Source organism: Tachypleus tridentatus, chromosome 1 (genome assembly GCF_004210375.1).
Source record: "Tachypleus tridentatus isolate NWPU-2018 chromosome 1, ASM421037v1, whole genome shotgun sequence".
Lineage (NCBI taxonomy): Eukaryota > Metazoa > Arthropoda > Merostomata > Xiphosura > Limulidae > Tachypleus > Tachypleus tridentatus.
Genome location: NC_134825.1, coordinates 42,912,947 through 42,933,173, shown reverse-complemented (window position 1 = coordinate 42,933,173; position 20,227 = coordinate 42,912,947). Strand labels below are relative to the sequence as shown.

General features: G+C 30.0%; 1 protein-coding gene across 3 annotated transcripts in view; it reads left to right on the top strand.

Moving 5' to 3' along the window:
- LOC143247095 (EF-hand domain-containing family member C2-like) overlaps positions 1-20,227 on the top strand; it is a 53,682-nt gene that overhangs the window by 27,107 nt on the left and 6,348 nt on the right. For all 3 annotated transcript variants that reach the window (XR_013026373.1, XM_076494565.1, XM_076494555.1), the window contains exons 8-13: positions 19-184; positions 5,886-6,028; positions 9,090-9,277; positions 13,327-13,460; positions 16,534-16,734; positions 17,584-17,676. Coding sequence is in view for 2 of the 3 variants with exons in the window: in XM_076494565.1 (XP_076350680.1) it covers positions 19-184; positions 5,886-6,028; positions 9,090-9,277; positions 13,327-13,460; positions 16,534-16,734; positions 17,584-17,676 (925 nt within the window). In the remaining variant the exon portion in view is untranslated. The remainder of the gene's footprint in view (positions 1-18; positions 185-5,885; positions 6,029-9,089; positions 9,278-13,326; positions 13,461-16,533; positions 16,735-17,583; positions 17,677-20,227) is intronic.

Genomic DNA, 20,227 nt, shown 5'->3' with positions numbered 1-20,227 from the left:
TATTTTAATGACTATCAGCAATGAAGCCTCTTGATATGCCTCAGAAAGACAACATCCTCTCACTTAAAAATCAACACCCATCATATAATGGTTTTGGTTCAGAAGAAGACTCTCTAGGGAATTGTTCGTCACTACTTCCTAAATTACCTAAGAAAACCTTCTCCTTGCAAATTGAACAAGAAGGGTAATGTGTTTGATTTGCTGTCGTTATTTTAATTAGTTTAATATTGTAAGTTCAAGTAATAAAGAATATAAAGCAACAACAACAACAAAATAAGAATATGCAATTTAATTGTAGATTTATTACTTCGAGCATATGTGTAAGTTGGTATGCTATCAAGGTAAAAACTAGCATTGTCAAGACAACAGATACAATATTGATCTTAACTTCTAGTTTAAAACTCCATATTACAGAAATAGAAAAATCAAAATATCAGTTGCACAGATTGTGTTAGACATGTATTTACAAACCAAGAGATATGTACAATACAGCTCGAGTTCAGTATAGATAATTCTGATGTTAGATTACTTAAATATCATATCCTTGTCCTACCAAACATGTTTGCCTTTTCAGCATTGGGGGCATTATAATAAGTGACAGTTAGTCCCCCTATTTGTTGGAAAAAAGAGTTGGTAGCAGGTTGTGATGACTAGCAGCTTTCTGTTTTGTTTTTATTGCTAAATTATGAGTAGTTAGTGCAGATAGGCATGGCATAGCTTTACAAGAAATTCCAAACAAATCAAAACCAAGCTTAAATATAATAAATACACTCAAGCTGTGCATATATTCAGTTAATACTTATTTTGAAGGCTTAAATCTAGTTTAAAGAAATTACTAAAATATATTTTAGTTGATGATTTACACATAAATAAGATTGAATTATGACTATGTTTTCTTATTAATTATCTCTGACACTAATAAACATCTTTAAATATTTGAATTGAAGTGCAAAAAAGTTTTGTTATCTGTGCAGAGCTAGTTTTGGAAAGAGCATCACAAATGTGAATTATTATTGACATTAAGTCGTCATGGTCGAGATATAAAATATGTAACTCACTATCTCTTGCTCTTTGAAGAGTGAATTATGGTATAAAATTGATTATAATACTGGAGAAGTTTTAATTTTATAAAAGTGAAAAGTCACCTCTCTTTAACTATGATATAAATGTGATTGACTGTGAGTGATCTCACAGTTAGTATTATTGTTTATCTAGTATCTATCACTAACAGTATTTTAGAATGACAGAGACAGATTGTTGCCTTGTCACCATTTGCATTACTACTGCTGACACTTGTATGAAGCAGCTGGTGCCTGTACTGATTCCAAGTAAATGTAAAACTGACTTTGAATATCACAACAGCTAAAGAATTACAGTGTATGGTTATACTACATAGCACACAAAAAAGCTGTTTTCATAAAATTATTTTTCTGAACATTAGGTTTCTTAAACAAGTAAAACATACTATATATTAATTGTTTTTCAAACAAACCATGACAATGCAAAAGCTGTCACAAAAACTTTATTTCTGATGTAGTACATTACTTCCTTTCACATAAATACTAATCTCATTCAGTGCAGCCCTATATATACAAAAATATATTTTTGCATGCCACAAGCCTTGATTTCCTACATACTTTACACTTAACTGATTTAAATGCATCTTAAATGTAAATATCATGTGACAATACTTCACCAATAAGAGTGCAGCACACTCTCCTGATAAATGTGATTTTCTCTCTTTGATTCTAATGAACTCATTTCTCATTTGACAGTACTCGTGTCAAGGTGTGTTTTCTTTGTGCTCTTCAAATTTAATCAACTTTGTGAGATTTTTTAGTTATTATTCTAAAGTGGATTTTGTTAATTTTTCTTTTCAACAGTTAACAACTTTTTAGATAACTTATTATCTCAGTTTTTTTTTTTTTTTAAATCAAACACTTGTGTTTGACTTTCAATTTTATACAATGAATTCCAATATTCAAGTTACCACTTCAGATACCATACCTTCAACTAGCATTCTCACACAGGCTACACATTAAGGTGACTCATTTTTTCACTTCCTATCTATCATCCACTGTGATATTGATTGTTATGTGAGTCAATCTGCTTCTCCTAATCTTGCCACTTTTTCTCCTGAATATGACAAACTGAACTTTTATGATCCACGTTCTTCTTTGTTACATGATATCTCTTCTTCTCAGTATTTGGTTCCCTTCTTCCCTGGATAAGAGGGTTTATGCTAAGTATTTTGTTTTTGAGACAGTAGAGGTCTGATAATATTGAGGCCAAGATGATACAATTTTCATTCTTTCCCCTACCATGAGGCTAGGTTTTGGATTGTAGTTTACTTACTGCCAGTATACTCCTCTTTCCTACTCCATGTGGATGTCAGTTCCCAGTGGCCTGGGTTTTGGATTGTAGTTGACTTAATGACAGTATGATACTTATTCTACCCCTGCATGGATGTCAGTTTCTGGTGACTTGTATTTTGTATTCAGTTGACTTACTTACACCTGAGGCACATCCTTTTACTCTCACACACATTGGTGTACTTTAAGGGATTGAGGTTCCAATATTGTGTGGTTCAAATCCCTATCCAACTACTGTTATTCCTCTTTTGGAGGAGTTCCTCCCATTTTCTGCTCATGTTTGTGATATCTCTTTCCACATTGGGCAAAGAGTATACCTTGTACAGAAGCAGTCTAGTCTCCTATATATGATCCCATACTGTGAGGATCTACTCTTTTAAGGTTTCCTTTGGATGCTTATTTCTTTTCTTTGCATCAGTCCCTTCACCCATTCTCTTCGGGATTCTAGCTGTTGATGTTTTCTGCTCGTGTCTGCAATACCTCTTTCCATACCAGGCGATAAGTAACCAGATACAGGAGTGGTATGGTCTCCCATATATGATCCTGTGTTGTGAGGATCTACACTTTTAGGGTGTCCTTTGGATGCCTTTGAAAGATATTTCTTATATTTCCTTGCATTAGTCCATTCACCTATTCAGGGTGGGATTCTAGCTATTTATGTGAGAGAAAGCAATGTATCATATCAGAAACTATTATTTTCCTATACTGAAAATATATTTCTGATAGGCACTACTTACCTTTCTCACTCTTCCTTCCTACTGAAAACTGGTGCTGCTATTTTCTGCCAAAACTAGAACTGATAGTTTAGTAGAATTGAATATAGAGAGTCAGTCACATGCATCAGGAAAGTATGATGCACTTTTATTAGGAGATGGGTGTTGCATGATGATTTGCATGTAAGACACTTTTGCATCAGTCGATTGTAAAGTATGTGGAGCTCAAAGCTTGTGGCCTGCAAAACAATTATGCATATAGATGGCAGCACTGAACGAAAATACCTAGTTGTGTGAGAGGAGGTAAATATGCATTGAAAGTTTATTTTCAGCATAGGAAAATTATAATTTTGGCACTTCTTTTGGGTATCTCTTTATCTGAAATACCATTTGCTGTAAACATTTTTGTGTAATAGCTTAAACGAAATTATACAAATAAAATGGAATGTTCTGGCAAAAAATCAACAACATAATTTTAAATAATGTAGTTTTAAGAGAACATTGTTGTCTCATAAAGAAATATTAGTTACAAAAAATTTCACTTAAACCTAAATAGGTTTTACAGTTAATAAATATTTATTTCTACTGATCTTTTCTTTTATAATTTAATAAAACGTAAGTTATTCAACATTCTGAAGAATCCATAAATCAATATTCTCATCTTTCACTGCAGCATAGGTTTGAGGAGTAGGTAAGATGTGGGTAGCAGTTTTAGTTGTTGTGCAAATTCTCCCCTCCAAACTATGGTCCTTATACTTATCAGACTCCCATGCTGAAGCAGTAACATTTCATTCAAATAATTAATTTTTTTATTTGCCCGTATTTCTGATTTATCCTGACTGATCCACACTCCTTTTCAAATATGAACTTACAAAAGTTGTGAAATAAACATTAAAGAAAACCAATTGAATTACTTTGTTACATATATAAAAATCAACTTCCTTAAACTATTATAAATACTTTATACATCTAATATGTATGTTCATATTCAAAACAGTACATTTTAATAAAGAAATTATTTTATAATGCTTTGAAACAAATGTTATTTCTATTTATTGTAAAGTTTACCATACTTTGTAGAAATCATATTAGCTTTTTAAAACATTTCTGTAGAAGTTTTAACTTTGACTTAATTATATAGCAACAATCATCTAACACACCAAAAGAAGGTTATATTATATGTCTACGATTACATCAAATTATTAGATTTATAAATAATATAAACAATCTACCACTGTATCTGTGATTGAGATGCAAAAATTTATCAACATTATACTTGATGCACAGACAATATTCATCCATAGTTACAAATGCTACACAGTTATCATACATATCAACTTATACTGGAATAAATACAAACATTTATTTTACCTGTCCATTATGAACATTTATTTCAGGTACTAAATCTTCATTTGAAATAAAATGTGATGAAAAACTTTGTTTTATTTTCTTAGAACATTAATCTTGCTGGTATGGATATTTTGAAGTTCTTGGAAGATTCAATACTAATGAGAAATATGTCAAGAATAAATTAATCCACAGCTCATAACCCAAATCTTTTAGAAAAAATCATTGCAATTAAAGCACTTTTGTTAAAACCATAGACTGGTATCAAATGTTTTGTACAATAATTTGAACTTCATAGTTTTGTATTTAATTATTTACATATTTGAAAACTAAATGTTTAAGTTATACATAAATCTGTGATGATATGTTATATTATTTGGAATACCAACAAAAGAGATTCTTTATTACAACATGGTTTATTTATAGAATGCAGTTAACACTTGCCATTCAACAATAAAACAAATAAATAAAAATAAATATAAAAAAAACATTCAGGTAGATCAGTAATTGAAAGAAATGCTTACTTTTACTTCAAAGCTTTTCTAAAACATTTTCCTACGACTTTATTTGTGTCATTTGTGCTTAAACTTTTAAATATATATAAATATGGGGCCAAACTATTGGTTATTTCTTAGTGATAATATGTTTTACATATTGATTTGGTTAAACTAGAAAAATGAATTATTTATTGTATAAAAAATTCTTAATATTGAAATTTTCTATAATTGTATGTTGATAGTAGGAGAACATCTTTTGTGCAACTTTAGTGTACTTTAAGTTACCAAGTTTGTCATGTAGCATGTCTCTACTTGAATAAGAACTCAATTTCAGTAAAGAACTGTAGAGAAAAGAAGCAGAATAATGTTTGTAATACTGCATTTGATTTTAGAATATTTCTGATTTATCGTCTTCATATTTTTGAAATAAAAATATAAAAAAATTTATAAATGTTTCTTAGTTTTTACTACACTAACATGAAATGAAGTATTTGCATTCTATAATAAGTGAAAATTTAGTTAACAGTATTAATGAATTATTTTAAAATGTCTTAATTTGTTTTAAAAATGGCTTGTAAAATGTTGATATTAATAAATGACCTGAAAAATACACCTACGTCTCAGAAGAGGCTGCTAAAATACTTATTATGAATGAATTACTTAAAATTAAACACCTTGGAATGACTGTTATAAATAATATATTTTAAACAATACATTCCAATAATGATCAATATGGTATGGATGATTAATGAAGAATTTTCATCAATATACAATACCAACCAGCAAATGATTTTAAACAATTTATCTTTGAAACAAGTTGTTTTAGTAAGCGATTTTGAACAATATGCTTTAGAAAAGATTGGTACACTTTCAGTGTCAACAATTATTTAAACTTCTTGTAGAATAGTAGTAAATGTGAATGGTGCCAAATACTGTAGTGTTTGTTGTACTTACAGAAGTGGGAAAGAGACTGATGTTCTTCGTTTTTCATGTTGCCTTGTCACTACTGACCCAGGAGACAGTGATCGCACATTCATTCTTTCCTACTTTTTGTCAGACAATACAATTCAAATTTATGAACCTCCAGTACAAAATTCAGGTGAGTTTTTTTTTTAATGACCAGTTTTTACACTATTTATTAGTGATGTGTTCTATGTAGACTTTATGCACTTATACATGTGAAAAATACCCTATTGATTGTTTCTAAATACTTCTGGATATTATATTGAGATTACTACACAGTAATATTAGCATTATAAAACTTCAAAATTTATTTGATTATCAGAAAATGAAAGTAGTGTGGAAATTGAAAAAAAAAGCATATTTATATAAATTTAAAGATAATTTTCAACATCATAGCTGTTATATAAGAAATTGGAATGCTTTTTTTACATAAAATTTTGGAACTTTTCACAAGTGTTTGTACATTTCCTTTTCAATTTTTAACAGCAGAATTTGCAACAACTATGCTATCTAGTAATGTCATTCTTTAATTTTGTAGCTGTTGTCAGATTCTGTTGCATTGGGTTACTATCTTGTGTGTGCAAAATGGTGTTTCTATGTAATCTTTCTTTATGCCAATCAGGGTCAAGAAAAATTGGCAAAACAAAATCACTTATAGGTGTGGTATTTTGTATTGTTAAAGAGTGCCTTACTAACAATAGTTAACAGTTTCTAGAGTATTCATTTACAGTACAAATGAATTTGGGTTGAAATCCTGCATGTGGAAGATTTAAAGAATTGAAATTATTTCAAGGAAATTGGAAGATTAAAAGTGGTTATCCTATGACTTCATGTGAAAGCTCAAGAATGGGCCTTGTCTGGGAGAAGAATGTAATAGTTTGAGGTGTTAAGAAGTATCACACTAACAATTTTTAACAAGTTCATCCTGTATCTCAGTTGGTAAAATACTTTCCTGTAATATGAGTAGTTCCATTTCATAATTGTGGTCAAGGGAAATATAAACAAATTGGATTATGACAGATCTAATATTCTGTGTAAAAGACTGGTACTCTTGTGGCCTGGGATCATCATCACTGGCTTTTTAGCTGGTTTATTATTGTCTGTTTGTGGTTGATCATGTGTAGCATTTAGAAGCATAACTGCTTTTATCTTCTTTGGAAAATTGGAAGCTAGAGCAGCAATTTCACTGACATCATCTCTGATGGCAGTTCCATTTTGTTTGTTTTTATTGTAACAAGTATGGTTATTTAAATATTCAGGAATTTCATAGCCAACTTCAACGTCGTAAAGAAATTATCATAAATTACATTGTTTCCAATGTCTTCCACCATTGGAAAGTATTTAGTTCAACCTTCTCTCTTTGGTTTTGTTCTCTTATGCTGTCCTTCTCTCCCTGTATGCATTTGCTTGTTATAAACATAGGCTGTGTCATAAGACACAAAACTTTTGATGCAATTATTTTTTAAGTCTGTCTGGAACATATTGTTTAAAGTGGCATCTATCATAAAATGTGTTTACTTTCTCATCAATGGTCACATTGAACAACACTGCTGAAAAATTTGTACTCCTTCATTTAAGGTGATTTTTTTTATAAAATGAACTTTTTCCATTTTTTTCTTCATTCTTCATCATTATTATTTTGAAAACACCTTGAAATTTGAAGGAATATTTTACATCTGGTCTACCACTCTTCTGGTTTCGGAGCTGTTTCATTCTTTGATATATAAACACCAGCTAACACCACCACATGGAAGAAACATTGCAGCTTGTTGGAATATAAGTGAACCCATTTTTCTTTCAATATGCAGCTTCGCTGTCTATTTTAGCACTTCCTCCATAATGCTTTTTAAAAAAAAACAACAAATTTAATGAAGACAATGCTATCTCACTATTTTGTCTTGTGTGTCTAGTTATTCCTGTCTTTTTCCAAAGATTAGAGAATGATATGGTCCCAGTTGGCTGTTGTTTGAGGTTGTAAAACACACCATTGAGCCTTGTTCTTTACTTTGTTTTCAAGAAATATATTTATGTTTTTTTATCAGCATAACTTTCCTTAACAACCTCATTTTCATCTGAACTTGTTGTTGTACCATGAGCATTTTCATCAATAGATGAATGATCTTCACTTTCTTTACTTGATGTCACATTATTTTTATTCATTTTCAGAATTGCCAGTGAAACTCATTTTGCTCATTGAAAAGTTATTAAAGAAGAGATTCAAATGAAGTTAAAAGATAACTCAGTATAATACAATAAGGAATAGAATCATTATGAAGAAGTAGGTTATTGTATGTTGCATCATACTAAGTAATATGATGAAATAATTTATTATGTTTGTAAAATATAGGAAATAGTTTGTGTGATCCATATAAGCCTTATTAAGAACCTTGTAACCAATATGTCATGGATCACTAAGCAGTATGGTACAATAAACACTTATAATTCTTTTATAAAAGCTTTTAGAGGATCTGTATGAACCCCAGTAGTAATTCTAGAGTTAAAAATGTTAATTACAAACATTTTATCAAAGTGGAATAAACTTCAGACTGTTATATGATATTTCAATCCTTTTTAGGTATGAATAAAAGAATTACAACAAATAAATAACTTGAGTTTTAGACTTTAAAACACCTTTTTTCTCATCTATTAATGTATAATATTCAAACTTTCAGAAGAAAGCTTTGTCTTGCTGATTTCTTTTAAGGTAGGTTGGTAAATAAGTTTTTTTTCTTTTCAAAGGACTTCTGAGATCTGCTTGAATTTTCAAAATAATTCCAACCACAGATATTATAATATGACTAATTTAAAATATTTTAAAATTTTAATTAATGTTTTTTTTAAAAATATGAACCTTTTTGATATCATCAATTTAATGCTGTATTACATAACGTATAAGTTTTGAAAGTTTAGATAACTTTGAAACATTGAAAGAAGTTTTATGATTTAATAAAAACGTTAAAACAATTTAGATAAAATATTTTTTTTCACTTATTGTTAGCAGTATTGTGTTTTAGCCAAACATTCTATAGCATCTAATGTGTGAATGAAATAAATAATTTTATTTCACTCAAGAAAATAAAAAAATATTTAATACACTTATTTCATATAGTAAGAACGAAATTGAGGTGTGAAATTTACATATGCCACTATTTAGTATTTGTTTTGACAACTAATATTGTACACTATATAACATATAGGACTTGCTGGAGGAAAGTTTCTTGAGAGAGGTAAAGTGAAAACACCAGATTCAACTAGCACTTTTTCTCAGTATTATACAGTCAGTGATATGTACATCGGTGCAGTACTCAATATTGTTGGTTTGAAGTTTTTGCTCACTGATGCAGATGAATTTGCTCTAAACTATATGGAACAACATCCAGAACAGGTATGTCTGTTGATAAATTAAATATGGTAGATGAACAGCAAATGCAGTTACACCTGTACTTGAATATAGTAATTCTAGCTTACTGATTTTAAGAACTAAACAAATACTGCTAAAAATGTAGCCACAATATTAAGTATATAAGGATGGGGCATACTAAACCCCTCAAGAGAGATTTGGCACTAATACTGTTGTATTTTTGATGTAACGTTTTATAAGAGCTTTAATGTTGTACATTACATACATTTATATCATTGATGGTAGATACTTTTATGATCTAAAATGGTAGATTGAGTAAGTGATCACACAAGTATATATTAATCATGAAGATAGATATGTTGAGTTACTGTTTTTTTTTCCTTTACTAGAAGGTCTGTTACAGCTTATCCTAACTGAAGTAAGATTTCTTTTCATTTTACATTTTCTCAGAAATAATTCAAGTGGACTGCAGAAGGTTTGTTCATGATCTGTAGTAATGATACAAGGATGAAGTCTTTTACAGACACTTGTTATACCATATTTGTGATGATCCTGTTTATAGACTGTTACTATTTAATTTAGTTTCTACTGTAGAAAGCTATTACACGTTACATTGGGGTAAAAGTCTCTTTTTGATTTCAATTTACCTGCTTTCTTAAGTCCATCAACAATGGTAAAAAAGGACTTCCAAAGGCCTCTTTGAGTAATCTTAAGACACATAACAGCATATAATATGTCTGTGAATAACGTAGTATGAATTCTCATTTCTACTTGCATCCTGTAAAGGAACTAGAGATGGGTTAGAACTAGACCAGATACTTTAGCAGCCATATATTTATATAGACCATGCTGTCGTTGTGTAAGCATTCAGTGGGAACTTGTGACGTACTAAATAGGACATAACTTTGTATGTGTTTATGTAGGTCGTAGTAATTTACAAAGGATTGAATTTTGAAACTTAAATATGTATTTTAGTTACATATAGTGTTAGTTAGAATAATATATAACTTTAAATTTCTCAAGTAGTAATAACTACATTGACAAAATGTGATAGGCATGATACATAGAACTTTATGTATGACAATTTTTGCTTTAGTGCTCGATAATACTGCTTAACAGACCCAATCTTGTTGGGTGTTCTTCGGTTAACAGCTGAAAACACACAAGAAGCGAGGATACTCAACTGATGATCTTGGTCAGAGTAGCCATAGAAGTTTCTTGTAGTTTGATTTTTATTTATAGTTAAGACAAGTTATTACTAATAGTAACTATTATTGTCCAATTTTAGTAGCTTTTCTGGTAGAAGTAATTATATAGTTGACTGATTGTGCTTTGCCCTGATGGAGCTATACCTTACTGACATCCATTTCGTACAAATAAAGATGTTATTTCCTCACACTGTATTTGTGTCAGTGTGTTAGTATGCATGGTTTTCCCATTCTCTGGATTTTTTAACTTGCATTTATAGCTATAATAACAAATTCCTTGGCAAAAATTTAGTAACATGCTGTATTCCACTGAATTGTAATGAAAAGATTTCAACCTGTGAAGTCACAAACCACATGGATGACCAGAGTTGAGGAGATTGGTTATGCAGATTGTTACAATAGATCATGAACAATCCTTCATAGAAGAAATTTTATGGCTCCCATGAAATTATATTTTACTTTATGTTGGTGGCTCTTATCCCTAAAACAGGTTACAAAGATAGTGCATGTGCATCCACTAAACTAAAAATTCTCCCTGGGTTATCATGAAGTTCGTCAGTTGTAATTTCTAAACACATTAGTATATGGTAAGCATTTGCTTTCTCCCTATTGAATTTTGCACAGTTAGGTGGGTTTTTATTCCATTTTGAAATTTTATGTACCTGAGGTATCCAGGTTTAAATCTTGCAATGCAGGTTGTATCTTATCCATTTAAACTCCTTTTGATAGTGGCATTAGGTTTACTTCCTGAGTTCTAGCTGTATGTGATTAATTTTTTTGGATCATTCTTGCATCCATTTTCTCTCTATTGTTTGCAGTTGATGCATCTGGTGCATTTGGTTTTTATTTCTCAGATCGTGATTCATAATTATTTTTTTGCCAGGATATCAGTTTTTTTGTTTTCTGGGGCTCCCACATGTGAAGGAATTCAAAGAATCTTAACTTCTCTACAATTATGTAATTTTTATAAATTTTTTGCAATTTTAATGGTAAAATACTTTTCTATTGCTTTGACTGCAGTTTGTTAATCTATTAATATTGTGAATTTTATGGAACAAACTTTTATCTATGAGGAAGATGACCTCTTTGATGGAAATGATTTAAGCCTTGAAAATGGAAGTGGCAATGGTGTTATCGAGTGATATTTCTAGTGATTATACTGAAGATGTATTATAGATTCCTATTTCAGAAACTTCATCTTCTAGGAGGAAGCCATTTGTATAGATAATAACATCCTTATCAATGCTGTTCATGAGTTTTGGACTCAAAGTTGTGAAAAAGTCTGGATGTTCATGTGATTTTGCTGAGATCTTCTCCAGGTTAGTGTTTATTATCAGGACATTTCTGTTCCTGTGTGGTTTAGGTTTTAATACTTGCTTTGATTCAGTTAGAATAATATCAGGAAATATTTCTATTTGTTTCCTGTTTTGAAGACTTTAATTTTTTTTCTTGTTCTTTGTTTCCATTTTTTAATTTGTTGTTCTGTTATATGTTTATGTTGTAGGGCTGTATTTTATATATTTTAGTGCTTGAAGCTGCCCTAGCGACCTTAATGGAGGGAGGTCTGCCTTAAGTTCAGATGTAATACTGAGACAACTATTTCTTTAGCAACATTTAATTTTGGCAGCACTATAATGGATTTTACTTATTTCATTCCAGTTTGATTTTGAGGTACAGGTCCATGCAGGTATGGCATATAGTAAGAGTGGTCTTATAAATGAGATGGAAATAGACTTGAGACATGGTCAGCATCCTGAACAGTTTCAGCAAGATATTTAACCTTTTCTTAGCTTTAATAGCTAACATTGATTGGTTGAGTAAAGATCATACCTGGATTTAGAGGTACTCCTAGATATTAGAGGGTTTTACTCCAAGATATAACCTCATTATTATGTTTTATTTGAGGTTTCCACGAATGTAAGTGTTCATTAGTTGTGAAAAATGCAGACATAGATTTACTTGGATTGGTTGTTAGTTTTAATTAACTTGCATATTTCAAAACCTTTTTTAAAGCATTGCAGATGACATATTATTATATCATCAGCTTTGGGAATTTTTTGTGAATATCATTTAGATAAATTGAAAACAAGATGAGGTTAATTTATCTTGCATATTATTAAATTATTAAATTATGCTTTCGTTTTTCTTGTGTTTAAGAGGTCTAAGATCTCTTCACTGATCCATACTTGGTATAAAAGAGTGATAAGTTTATTTTCCATATTTTGTTGAATAAATTACTTAAATCAATGAACATGCAAGACTGGGTTTGATAGAATAATTGTGAAAGTTATTGATTATACCATGTGTGAAATAGAAAACGTATTTCCATTTATGAGAGTAATGAAAACCCATCTAGTAAAAATAGACTGTTATTGGTGAAGTACAATATTAACTTATAGTCATATATATATATATATATGTTTTTTCTCACATATGTGACTGCATTAGTCCCTTTTCTTGCTACTTTTTGTGATTAGTTTATGTTTTGAAGGTATTCAACAAGCTAGTATAAAAATACTGAACATTTGATTAACCTATATGTAGGCAGTGTTACAAGTTAACTTATATAATACTATTGAATTATGTTACCAACTTTTCTGTATTTCTCACAGTATTGTCTATTTCTTGTATATTATTTATTTAACTTCATAAGGTATCCAATATGAAATATAAAACTAGCAGTTTGAAATTTTTATAACCTTAGTCTAGAAATTAGTAAACTTGAGTTATAAAGTTGTAATGTCAGAATAAACATTCAGCTTCATGTATGCATTTATTAATGAATGTAATGAATGTGTTGTTCTTATTTAATAAGAAAAAAGTGAGCATAAGTGCTTTTTTCTTTTTAATTTATGTTATTCAAAGTTTCCAAAAGCTGATATCACCAAAGTTATGCAGAAATTAGAGCAAATTTTGAATGGAAAGAATTCTGAATTATATCTGTCATTAAAAGAAGTGGATGCAGATGACACTGGCTACATTAGTTTTCAACATTTTAGGTACGTGTATCACTTATCATTCTCCTTCTGTTTTAATAGCTTTGTGAATTCCTGTTAACTTATCATAAAATATAACTTGAATTAGTTGAAAAGAAATTATATGCATATGCTGTAATAAAAGTGTAGCAAGTATGCCACTTCAAAGTAGAATATACTAAAAAAAGGTTGAGTTTATATGTAATAACTGATATTTTTCAAAGTGGAGATAATTAGCCTTTTAAAGTGAGAAGAAAATGAAAAAATAGTTTTTAAAGTCATTTTGGAATATTTTGTTGAAATGCTTGTTAATATATGTACACACAACTTGTTAAGCTCTGCATGTCTTCTCTCTCTTTATTAATTGTATAATATTTAGTTGTTAAACTGAATAATTGATTTTGTACTTATTTAATGGTATTCCTTGACAGCTAAAAAATGTTTAATTCAAGGTTTTCAGCCTTTAAAAAACTTAAATGGGTAAATTTAGGATAAATGAAAAGAAAAGGATGTGTTTCTAAAAATATATTAAGAAAGATTAGGGCAAATATTTAGTTCAGTGTGGTGACCAGCACTGATATAAAAATGATTCAGGGTTTACCCAAATGTAGCTTTTTAATGTATTTCTGAAACTCTGAACTGAAATGTAACTATTGTAATCCCAGTGGAAAATAATCATGAAGATTATAACATCTTATGAATACAAAACTAAGTAACTGGACATTTTTACTGACAAGTCAGAAATTGCATCATATATGAATCTGTATATCAGACTTATGCTGATTGGTCTATTTTCAATAAGCAGGCTATTGATCTTACAAAAGTTCCAGTGATAGTAAATATTTAACATATATATGCAAAAACGGCTCATTTGGGTTGAGAAAATATTTTACGTAGAAGAGCGAACAACGTTTCAACCTTCTTCGGTCATCATCAGGTTCACAAAGAAAGAAAGAGGTAACTGACCAGAAGCTGACCACATGTTTGGTAGGGGTTGTTTAACTGAGTATCGGAATGAGTTCTCGACATCACTGATAAATATTTAATAGTTTGTGAGGAACATTAACCACAAAGAATAGTTTTAATAATTAAAGATAGAGCTGGACTTTACATACTCTGTATGATCAGAACCTCACTAACTCTGTGCTAATTTGTATGGAACGCACAGTAGCTTTAACTCAACATATGGCAATTCCAGCTGTCAGGCTAGTGGAATTTTGCACCTCTGAAGCAACTCTTGGCAAGAAACACAGTCAGAACATAAGAATAAATATGAGAAGAAACATGAATATGTTTTATAGACTCAAGCAAAAGAAATTTAAGGGACAACCGAATATAAATTTCAAGCAAATGAAATTTAACAGACAGTTGTCTGAATGGACAATGAAACTAACTTATTTATACTAGTTAAAGTTGATAACTTCATCAAAGTAACATCCTAAGATGATTGGAAACGTAATAAATATTTATTATTTTACAGCCTTCTACAGCTGTTTGTGAAATTTTAAAGATTTTCAGGGAGAAATTTTGAAAAAATTAAACATTTTAGGGTAACTGAATGTTGGAAAATGTTTCTTTATATTGTCCATTGAAGCACTGGTAAGTGTGCTGTAGGCACTTATCAATTACATTATTATCTTGTCATGTAAAAGTTGTAATAAGTCTTTGTAATTTCCTTACAAGTAGGAACCTATGATAATGTTTTATTCACAATTGAGTTTCTGTGAGTTTGAAACGAGTAAAAATGTATTTTCTTGTTAGGCAAATTATGTCAATTAAGTAACATGTATTTTTTTTTTATATCTTGTGATTTAAATAGATTAAGTTTCAAAAGTATTGTTTTTATCTCTAATTTGTCTATTTTGCAAAAAAAAAACCCTGTATATCAGTTAAAGGTAATTTAATATTCACATATTACATTACAGCATTATGATCTGATAAAAATGTTATGAAAAATAAGAAATTTAAAGGTCATCTGAGAGATTAATTGTATTTTTGGCCTATCACTGTTATCTTTTATCTGTTCATGTCTTGTAGTGTAGTGGTTCGTGTGTTGGGCTGTGCACTCTAGAGTTTATGATTCATGTTCTGTAACTGTAACTTGGGGAATTATTTCATAATTTGGGATTGAGTGTTTTATGAGAGTGACATCCAACAGTTTGTACAGAGTACCCTAAGAGTTAGCAGTGAATGCTGTTAACTAGCTGCCTTCTCTGTAACGTATCAGTTCAAAATTAAGAACAGCTAGCTGAGGTAGCTATTATGAATAGCATTTTGAAAACAACCAACCAAGTATTGATGAATTATTTGTAGAAAGATATCTAAAAGCAAAACAAAAATAGTGAAATATTCAAATTAAATCTTAAATATGCAAGTGTGGTTCTGTATTTGGTAACACTGTTCTGTTACCTGTGTATATGGAGGTTTACATCTGAGTAATATGTGCTCTAAAGATTAATGCCTGTGAAAAAACTGCAAGAGAAAAAATCTCTCAGTGTAACATATGCTTTATTTAATAGTAGTAGTTTTCATAATTGTTTTTATTACTGTTTTGATTTTGAACATTTTTATTATTTAATTAATTGATTAATGCTGTGATTTTAGAGAACAGTCATAAAGCAAATTTCCATTTTTATATAATTATATAAAATTATAACCAAAGTACATGCATGTATATTTGCATGCACTTTAATATAACTTAAACAGCACACTTTTATTTCTAATACATACATGAATTAGGATATTAAATTTTATACAAGTATTTCAGTCAAATGTATGAGAAAACAAGTTTGCAAATTGTCTTTCATTAAAAATACAGTGTATCATTGACGTTTCAATTTAGACAAATTTTTCTACTTTTCATTACACAAGAAAAATTAATTACATGAATAAAAAAACATAATAGGCCCTGCATCAAAAACTTTAAAGAAGACATTCATGTTGGAATAACATGATTTTTTGAATACTTGATAGCCAATGAAAAAGTTGTACTGCATTATTAACTATAGTGGTTGATCACACTTTTTAATTTATTTGAAAATTTCCCTTCATCTCTGATACTTGCTGTTACATTAATATTTGTTTATTGGCATTTCAGACAACAGTTGCTGAAAGTCATAGGCACAAAGCTCACACAGCATGAAATATTGACTATTGCTCGGAGATATAGAAAACAAGATGAATACAATGGTATACCTAGTGAGTTCTTAGTAGCATTTGTACAGAATGAGCTAAGGAAAAAAGACTTCAGTGACTTTGAGAATTTGGAGCTATTATTTAAACAGTATGATGCAGAAAGGTAAGTCAGAACCACCTGTTCTATTTATTACATAATCCAAAAATCAAACTTAAACTATATAACTCTGAGATTTGAAAAAACAACATACATTCAATGGTAATTTTTCTTATTAAGACGTGGAAATTTTCTGTCATTCATTTTTGGCTTTAGTGAAGTTGTTTTTTCAATCAAACATGAGTTGCAAACTTCATTCCTAAACATGTATGTAGCAGTAATTTTACATCAAATCTTCTATTATCTTTAGATAAAGTAAATAATAATAACTGTATCTCATTATTCTGAAATCTGGATCTTGTTTGACTGTATGTTTGTTTAATCCTTTAACTTATAAGAGAAGTTTTATTATTAGCAATGAAATGCCACAAACATTAGAATTATAAACTTGCTGCCAATAAAAGTTGTTTTCACAAATTATTCTACTAAATCATGTTTGTTAAGCATTCTTAATGCAATTATTGTATCATCTTTATGTGATTACTTAGTCAATGTACTGTTTGATATATCATTATTTGTATTTTAACAAAAAAATGATTTGTATATGAATGCTTTGGTTTAATACAGTTTTATTACCCTGAAATAAATCAAGATTAGAGAGTGCACTGTTTGTATATTTCTTTTTCAATTGCATAGTAATCTATGTAATAAAGCATACTATTAAACATGAAAGCACATTGTATTTTTAACAAAACATTTATTTGTATAATTGTATAAATATATTCTTAAGCATGTTCTTTTACAAAAAATTAAATATTTTTTAATAAGTTACAATTTGTGATGTAATTTTTGGTTCTGAACTCCCTACTCTTTATTTTGCCTTTTGCAATAGATACAAAAACTTGTACTTTTCAGAACCCAAAGGTTATCAAAGAAAAAAGTGTACATTACCTGTCGTATCTTTCACCTTCCTGTAGCAATGGATGTTCTTCTTACTTTATTAGACAGGTAAGATACAGAGTTTATAACTTACAAACAACTAGATCACACTGTGTACATTCTTTGTTGTGAGCAATAAAAAGGTTTATTATATTATACATATAGTTAGACAGAAAAATATATATATGTATAAACAACTTGTTACTACTTTATGCAGATGAATGCCTTATTACATGTAAAGGCTTGTTCAGAGTCACAAAACTGTTAGTTACAGTGGACTTAATGGGTACTGGTGAGGAGTTATACTAGTTACTGTAGATATCAAGTTGAAACTCTTGGTACTAGTATAATTTGTCTAATGGGCTACAGTTAGTGTCTTACCACCATAATGGAGGCTGGAATGCAAAATTTAGGAGGTAAGTTTATTTAACTTACCTACCCCCATGTGGTAATACCTTTTTATTTTTTATGTTGGAGAGAAGTCAACTTTCCACAATTGTCTTCAGGCAGTGAATGGTGATATAGATGTGAGACGTTGTGGGCTTAAGCATCCACATCTTGCTTTCCTAATTTCTATTTCTGTTCCTTTGAATATTTTATTTAATTATTCTTCATGTGAGACTGGTGAACAGATGTTAAGACTGATAGATGGTGTATCCCCACCACAACATGGGTCTGACTTCTACAGTAACTTCCAAAACCTGGGATACATTTTATATCTCATGTTATAGCCTGTACCTTGAGGATCTTTTTGATTGGTGCAGTGTTTTTGACTTTTGTTTGGGCTTGTTTTTGTTTATAACAAATTATATATATATATATTAATTTTAAAGTGGGTGTAGTACATAACATGCTTATGGACAACAAGAACCTTTTTAGCCCATCCTGTAAATTGAAATCCCATCCGTCATCATTCATATAGTTACAAGGGTTTCTTTTAAACACACTTAAATTTAATGCCTACCCCGTAACTAAAGGCAACCAATTCCAGAGGAAAAGCACCCTATTAGAAAAACAAAACTGTCTTAGCTGAAAATGACTCCTATCTTGCCAACATTCATATTTGTATTTCCTAGTCCTACTGTTCTTGCTGTTAAGTATGAAAATAGATGGTGTATCAACACTGTCAATTCACTTAATCTTAAATACCTCAATCAGATCCACCAAACTCTTCGTTTTTTTAAGAGAAAACAGTTTCAGAGACCTTAATCTATTTTAATCTGACAACCCCTTCATCCCAGGCACTCTTCTAGTAATACCCCTCTGGATCCTTTATAATAACTTAATGTCCTTCCTAAGATAAAGAGCTTAAAACTGAACACAATATTCTAAATGTGGCCTATACAATGATATCTCTTTATACTTATATTTAGGACTTTTGGAGATACAAAATAAAATACAATATGCCCTACCATTATCAACAGCACACTGCTTAGATGGCTCTGGAGACTGTTCAACTATTACACCAAGATCCTTTTCTTTTGTAACATTGTTAAGGTTATTCTAATCCAAATTATAATTCAAATTGTGATAACCCACATGCATTATCTTATATTTATCATAATTAAAATTAAACTGCTATTTATCTACCCAACCCACTAAATTATCTAAATCCTTTTGTAAAGCAGCAGCATTCTCTTCACAGCTAGCAACACCCAAGAACTGAATATCATAAGCAAATTTAAGTAATTTGTTGATCATTCTTTCATCTGTGCTATGATATAAATAAAAAAGAGCAGTGGTCCTAATACTAAGCCTTTATGTACTCCACTTGTTACAATAATATAGTTTGACTGAACTCTATTTATAACAAACCTATGCTTTCTTCCATTGAGCCACTCTTCTACCCAATTAAGTAATTTATTCCACACAACTGTAGAGATATTTTACAAGCCTTCTATGTGGCACCTTGTCAGATGCTTTCTGAAAATCCAGATAGACCAAAGTGACACTTTTATCCTCATCTACATAAGCAGTAATCTTTTCATAGAATATAAGATTTGCGAGGCAAGATTTCCCCTTAGGGTCAGCATATTAACTGTTGAATGACATTTAATGACTTTGCAAGGCATTTTTTATCAGACTTTTCAAAACTTTTCCTACAGCTGATGTAATACTAATGAGTCTATAAAAACTGGAACAATTTTTATCACTTCTCTTGATGCCAATCCTTTGGCACCTATCCACTATTCAAGAGCAAAAAAAACAAAAAACAAAACAAAAAAACACATTAGAAAGTGGCCCACATATTCAATCCTTGACCTCCTTCGAAACCCTTGAGGAAGTATTATCTGGTCCAAGAGCCTATTCATTATTTAAATTTCCCAATTTTTTGTTAACAATCTCAGAATTAAAATAGTTATCTTGTTCAACTTTGTTTCCATTTATCAATTGTTCAACATGAGGAATACTGTTTAAATCTTTGTCAGTAAAAAAAGGAGAAAAAGCAAAATTTAATAACCCAGTCATTTTATAATCACCAGATACTAGCCTTCCTTTATCACACCTGAAGGACCCTACCTCCATATTAACATTTTGTTTACCATTAATGTATCTAAAGAAATCCATACAATTAATTTTTACATTTCTAGGTCACTTTTTTCATACATCCTTTTTTGAT